Source organism: Carassius carassius, chromosome 25 (assembly GCF_963082965.1).
Source record: "Carassius carassius chromosome 25, fCarCar2.1, whole genome shotgun sequence".
Lineage (NCBI taxonomy): Eukaryota > Metazoa > Chordata > Actinopteri > Cypriniformes > Cyprinidae > Carassius > Carassius carassius.
Window position 1 is genome coordinate 13,432,600 of NC_081779.1, and position 7,105 is coordinate 13,439,704.

General features: G+C 36.1%; 1 protein-coding gene across 1 annotated transcript in view; it reads right to left on the reverse strand.

The window, feature by feature from the left end:
- Nucleotides 1-4,649: 4,649 nt before the first annotated feature.
- Nucleotides 4,650-7,105, reverse strand: part of LOC132104241 (U5 small nuclear ribonucleoprotein 40 kDa protein) — an 8,715-nt gene continuing 6,259 nt past the window's right edge. Inside the window, exons 5-10 of the mRNA XM_059509563.1 lie at nt 6,093-6,215; nt 5,871-5,991; nt 5,425-5,507; nt 5,201-5,262; nt 5,015-5,118; nt 4,650-4,893 (exon numbers count right to left, since the gene is read on the reverse strand). Of these exons, the coding sequence (XP_059365546.1) occupies nt 4,844-4,893; nt 5,015-5,118; nt 5,201-5,262; nt 5,425-5,507; nt 5,871-5,991; nt 6,093-6,215 (543 nt within the window). The 3' untranslated portion in view covers nt 4,650-4,843. The remainder of the gene's footprint in view (nt 4,894-5,014; nt 5,119-5,200; nt 5,263-5,424; nt 5,508-5,870; nt 5,992-6,092; nt 6,216-7,105) is intronic.

The window sequence follows — 7,105 nt, forward strand, 5'->3', positions numbered from 1 at the left end:
CATTTCAGTCAACCATCCCTTTAACATCTGATTGTCTTTTGCTGCAAAACCAGCCAAAATCAAAGCATGAGTTTTTCCAGAAACTCTTTAGTTTACACCATACTCACAAAACACTGCCACTACAATACTTTTCTTTAGCCTTAGAAACGGCAGAATTATGAAGTTGATGTTTCTTTTTGCCAGGGACAAACTATGACAGGTTCATCATACACAAATCTTGTTTAGTTAATCTCTTTGAATGGATAAAAACTATGGGTGTGCAATATTACATAAATATTTTCTGGGGTTTTATCTTTAATGATAATTAGATGAAATCTTACGGAGAGTGTTATTGTGCTGGTACCTTGACTTTTTTTCCATATTTGTCTTTAATCAAATTCAATTAGACACAATAGTGTTGTTACCAAGTGAAATAAAGTAAAGAAGAAAATAAAAAGTTTGCAATGCAGAGGAAACTGATATCTACCTTATCAATTTGTGGTTGCCATCTAGGTGCCACAGGGAGTTTGGACCAGTAACACTGTACAGCCTTCGGTGTGGTCTTTGTGACATGGCGCTACCCTTGGGTTAATTCGAACCAAGCTCCTCCGTACTCTTGTCTTTGTACACGAATTCCATCTGCCCATAACTGCACCCTGACAGCCTCCGATCCCAGCTTGTCATTTCCATCCACAACGTCGGTAATCACATCGAGGTCAACATCAGTTATTTCAGAATACATCAGAGGGGGATTTAAATTGAACCTCCTGGAACAAACACGCATACAAATGTATTATTGCTTCTCAAAAATAATTTTAAACCATTAACTAAGTGCACTTTTCATGCATTACAAGTAATAAAAAGCTAATTTTAAAACCAAATCTTACTTCGCATCGTTTGAAGTTTAAAGTGATGAGACTATCTCATCAGAATGGCTAATGTAATAAATTGCACTCACTATCTTTTTTTAATCTTCTCTAAAAGTTAAGATAAATTAATATGGGCTCATTAATACTTAGAACTTGCTAGACAGACAGTTTGAAAGCTATAGCTAGAGGGTTTAGACAGAAAAGACATTTCAGAAGAGTTTAGAAATGATAGATGGATGGTTTAGAAAATGGTTTTCTACAATAACTATTTGGATAGTTTAATAATAGATAGAAGTGATAGATGGATATTTTAGAAAAGTGGCCAATTAAGAAATACAGATGATGGTTTAGAAAAGATAGACGATAATTTAGAAATGATAAAAGGAATAATTTAGAAACAACAGATAAACAGACAGTTTAGCAAATAGATAAATTGACATTAGAAATTATAGATGGATAGTTAGAATGTAGTATAGAAGACAGAGAGAGATTTTAGAAAAGACAAAAAAGGTAGACACTAGAAAGCCAGAATTTTAAAGTTCAAGATATTACAGATATAGTTTAGAAATGACTTACCTTGTTGTCCATGCTGCCTATGGTCTTGTACCTCTGCTATAGATTCATTGAGATCATCAAGTAACTTTTCTGCTTCTGGTGAAGTGATCAGCCTCCTTCTCACCCATGCAATGCTTCTTTGCATTGTTTCTAGCCTTTAAAAAAAGAAGAAGCCACTTTTATGTACTGAATTTTCAGGATGCAAAAAGGTTCATCAATATAATAATTTAGAATAGAATAAGAACATTCAACTTAATGGGCTAAAGAAAGCACACAAATCTAAGGTTCAGAAACAAGGGTGTGTAAACTCAGTCCTAGAAAGTCACTATCCAGCAGAGTTTAGCTCAACTTGCAATAAACCTTCCTGGAAGTTTCCCGGATGCTGTTGAGGGCTTGATTATCTGAATCAGGTGTGTTTAATTGGGGTTAGAGCAAAAAGGTCGCAGGACAGCGCCCATGTTTTACATAACCTGAAACAAAGCAATCTTACCTCACTAAAGTTGACTGTAATACACCAGAATCTTCTGTCAACTGTCGAGTACAATTGTTTAGCTTCTGTTAACAACGCAAAATAAAATTTCTCCTGGTCACCTTGATGTCAATCAACCGAATGCTTCGAACTCGGAGATACTCTAGTCTGGTCTTAGTCATGTCATCATTGATTGGACGAGAACAGTTCAAACTTATTGGTTACAGAAATCAGTGGGCGTGGCTCATTATACTATTAGCAAAACGCCGTAAATAACGCGCGCTTTTGTGCAATCAGAACGGCGTTTTTTACGGCGTCCTGTGGCAGGCCAAACGGCGCAAAAAGCCGCGCTTTTTACAAACACTAAAACACCGTTAAATACGGAGTTTTTTACGGTTAACGCGCGTTTTTAACGGCGTTTACCATCAGGACGGCGTATTTCACGGCGCTGATACCGTTTTAAACGGCGTAAAAAACGGCGTTTTGAATGTAAACGCGATTCATCTATAGCGTAATTCTGACCCTTTTGGCTTGCCATTAGGGATGGGCGTATCGATCCTGTAGTATCGATAGATCGATATCCTCGCGCTACTCATTTGGCATCGATTTCCTTAAAAAAATATCGATATAAACTAAAAAATTATAATTGTATCACTAATTGTAATATGTATCACTTTCAGCTGTTTTAGATTACTTCCTTAAATTACTATGTGCCGGGACACCCCTGGCTGTACCAGTGGCGGCGTATTGAGCTGGTCCATGTCACGTGACAGGAGACGAGCGAATGAGCGAGCGTCATTGTTGAGCGTCACAGCCGACAACGACACACACACACACACACACACACAGCTGAGCCAGCCAAGGCCACCAGCCCAGCACGAAAGCGGGAGTCGGAGGGAAAGAAGTTGAACTAAGAAGCATATAATATGGCAGACAAAAAACGAAGCGTGGTGTGGTGTTATTTTTCACCAGTCGATAAACTCACGGCAAGGTGCCAAGTGTGTGATAAAAAAGTTTCCCACAGCAGCAACACAAGCAATTTATTCAAACATCTAAAGACGACGCACCCCGAGACCCACAGTGAGCTTGAAAAAAGACAGGCAGAGGCTGCTGTGAAAGTCCAGTCTCCTGCACCACCCGCAGTCCGGCAGAAGACCCTGCACGAGAGTCTGCAAAATAGCCAAGTGTATCCAGGTACAGACTTGACAGTGGAGTGATAAAGTCTATAAATATTACAATCACAATCTAATTTTAACAGACACTTCAGGTGAAGGGGATAAGTATATCCAGTAACGTTACTGTCTAGTTGTTGATTAGCCTAGGTCTTGGTTTTAGTAATGTTTACTGAATATTTTGTTTAAATAATTATCTGAAATTCAAATAATTTCCACACCTTAAAGGGGAATTTACAGAAGTTGAAAATTGCTGGCTCAGAGTATTAAAACAAGATAAGAAAATATGAGATACAATTGATGTATTCGGGTTTTTTTTTTTTTTTTTTTTTTTCCTTTTAGCTTTTTCTACCAAGATTGATCTTTTTTTTCTTTTTTTTGAGAAATAAGAAAAGTGAAAATGTGTATGTTTTTGTTCATATTTAATTTATTTCATTCATATTTATGTTATTTATTTTAATTTTTATTTTATGTATTGACCATAATAAATTTTGTATAAATGGTCCGTATTTGTTATGTGATTTGTCTTAAATGTAATAATATTTTTACTGACAAAAATTGCCAATAAGAAATGAACGGTATCGGTATCGGTATCGATGAAAATGCAAGAAAAAGTATCGGTATCGTATCGAATCCTAAAAGTGTGGTATCGCCCATCCCTACTTGCCATAGAAATCAGCAACCCGCTCGCGCAACCGCATAGTATGGAAAGCCAAATGGCTCAGAATACGCGTGCTTTTCAACGCCGTATTAATTTTAAAATTAATATGGCGTTGAAAAGCACGCGTATTCTGAGCCATTTGGCTTTCCATAGCATAGAGACGCTCACCGCGCGCTCGACGCAGCACGAGGCGCGTTACAGAGCACAAAGAAAATCATCATGCGGCTATGGACACTGCAAAAAAAAATACTCTTTTGAAACTATTATTACGTCATGATGACAAAATAAATAGCATACCTACACACATACTACATTCGTAATCAGACTAGTTACTTGTTTGTTGATTACACGATTATATGTTATTCACATGGTGATCTGGCATGCATGTAAACAGGAATAATATATTTCGAGTTTTTTTCGTTGTTGTTTTAAAAATATTTAATATAAAATTTTTATGGTTTTAATGCAGTCGATGTTGTTAATAACAATGACTATAATATATTTTCTCTCTCTTTATATTTTATATCAAAATTATACAAGATTACCGTATTTAAATCAATGTGATGAACAGTTCAAAAGTTCTAAAAGTTTATAGGCTACTGTATGTGGGGCCCAATCCACGTTGAAAAGCCAAGTTTCAAATTCTGAGAAAAGTCTTGTGGATTTTTATTTGAACCATTAAAATGAAATAAAAAGATAAGTGTCCAAATGAAGATTTTAAGCTAGTTTATTACAAGGATCAGTTTTTTGTAAAAACACAAAAAGAAAAATTATCAGATGTTTTTTTTTTCTTATCATACATCTACTAATTCTATAACTATATAAGTGTTACATATTTCATATATTTTTATTTCTTATATCATTCTGGATAACATGGATCATTCTTTTCCAGTTATTAACTGGATATACACCATACTTTTTACACAAACTGACAGTACACATAATTCTAGAAACAGGTTTATTAAAAATCATAACAAAAAGCCATCATTCAACATTTTACCCCACAGCTGGTCATAGCTGTTTTCAAATCAAACACTGTTGGCAAAAGTCCAAATCATATCCCCCTCTACCCATCCTCTTCTCACGCTCACATTCAGACACAGTCACATAAACAACATTCGCTCACACAAACACACAGTTATTGAATCTCTCCGATGTAAAGACGCTTATCACTGGATCCAGAGAGAACTGTGGGAGACATTAAATAATGGAGTCACACATGGAGCCGAAATGGGTAAACAGTATGGGAGGAATGTGCTCCTTTTTCAATTCCAGATATGTATAATATTTTAATAAAAATATATTTTACCAATTGGTTCTTCTGGATGGAAAACAACCTCATTCACAGACCCAGCATGACCAGGGAGCTTATAAAGGATCCTACGGGATGTTGTGTCCCAAATATACACAAACCTACAGCACAAACACATCACATTAACCTCAGACATAATCATACTGTGCAAACACTGCATAACCCACACAAAAACACACATACCTGTCAGCAGAACCAGCTGCAATCTTACTCCCATCAGGAGACCAAGAGCATCGGAGAAGATTCTAAAACACACTCAAAAATAAACTTTTTGTATGTGTTATATTTTTGTAAAATAGATTACCTTTGGCCTGGCAGTATGAACTACCAGCTCAGCATCAGTAATGTTCATAAGAATGAACTGATAAATTTTTTTTTTGTAAATATACAGAGAGAATTGTGTTTACCTTCTCAAAGTTATGGACATTTCCCTGAAAGATCTTCACACACCTCTCCTTTGGTGCAAATGGACGGATATCCCAGACACGCACTGTTCCAGACACACACATGTAGAAGATGTACACAGTCATGCACACAATAATAACAGGTACACATACACTACCATTTAAAAGATCGGTGTCAGTAAAATATATACATATATTTTTAGAAATTAATGCGGTATTCAGCATATAAGTCACGTTTTTTTTTATTTATAAGAAATGTTTCTTAAGCACCAAATCAGCAAATCAGAATGATTTCTGAAGAACCATGTGACACTGAAGACTGGAGTAATGATGCTGACCATTCTGATTTGCCATCACAGAAATAAATGACATTTTTAAATATATTACTGTTTTCAAACACATAAAAAAAAAAGTAGAAAACTTTTTTGCACACAAGCATTTAGGCTTACCGCTGTTATCCATCGAGTTAGACAGAAGGTAGGATCCGTCTGCACTGAGACTCAGACCGGTCACAGAGTCTCCGTGACCCTGCATACTGTAAATCAATTTGTTCTGTCTGAGGTCCCATACCTACAACACAAAACACATACACACAGCATTAAATATAGGTCCAAACATATTCAGGCACAAGAGCCCAGACATCAGTTGCAGAGTATTTGTAGCACACAAACCTTTATGTCGTTGTCGATGCCTCCTGAGATGATCTGGTCACTGGTATCATTAAATGTTACACTAAGAACCTGATATGTGTTCTGGAAAGTGTGAACAGAGGCCTTCTTCCTGATGTCCCACAGCTAAAATAAAACATGAACAGTTCAAATTCTCTCATGTTTAATCTAGACATTTCAATCAACAATAAAAATGAATGATAAACAGCAACCTAAAGACTCACTGTAACAACTATCAAACATGATCAGAATCCAGACATCAAAATGTATTTTATTTAATGACTATATGCCTGTTTATACAAGACAGGACAGCAGAGATTTTAGACAGAAATGGGAATGGGTCGGGCTCACAAACCAGGTTGCATTGGAATGAATTTCCCCTGGAGCACAACAGTTTGACAAACAATTTTCAGCTTCTCTTTAAACAATAAGGGCCTGTTTTCTTTGAAAACTAAACTGTAGCAATTGAAAGGTGGTGGTGGCATAATGGTTAAAAGATCGAAGCTAATATCTGGATCTAAGGAAGGATAGAGGAAGGATACAGAACAATTGCTGAACTACCATCAACATACTTAACCTCTAACAAATGACACATGGTGACATGGCATGCAGGTGAACAGGTATAATATTTTTATTGATACATTTGATGTGCTCTATGTATGTGCACTGGTCAAAGTTTATGTAAATAAAAGCCTTTAATAAATCAGTTGTGCCATATAAAGCGATAATTTCTGTTCTGAAGGCTTGGATTAATCCACTTGATACATATGGGTTACATTTACTATGTCTATTTATAATATTTGAAGCATGACTTTTACAGAACTTAATCAATTTAGCATGATACTGAATTTTTGACAGGAATGAAAACGAGGCTGTGACTGATAAAAGTACGTTCAACTGACATAACGGCTTTCCAAAAAGGTATTCAGTAGACAAAAACACCACAAAAAAGGGTTGTGAGTTGTGAAAATTATACTATGTAAAAGCTTTATACTAGTCTCGGGGCGATATGGTCT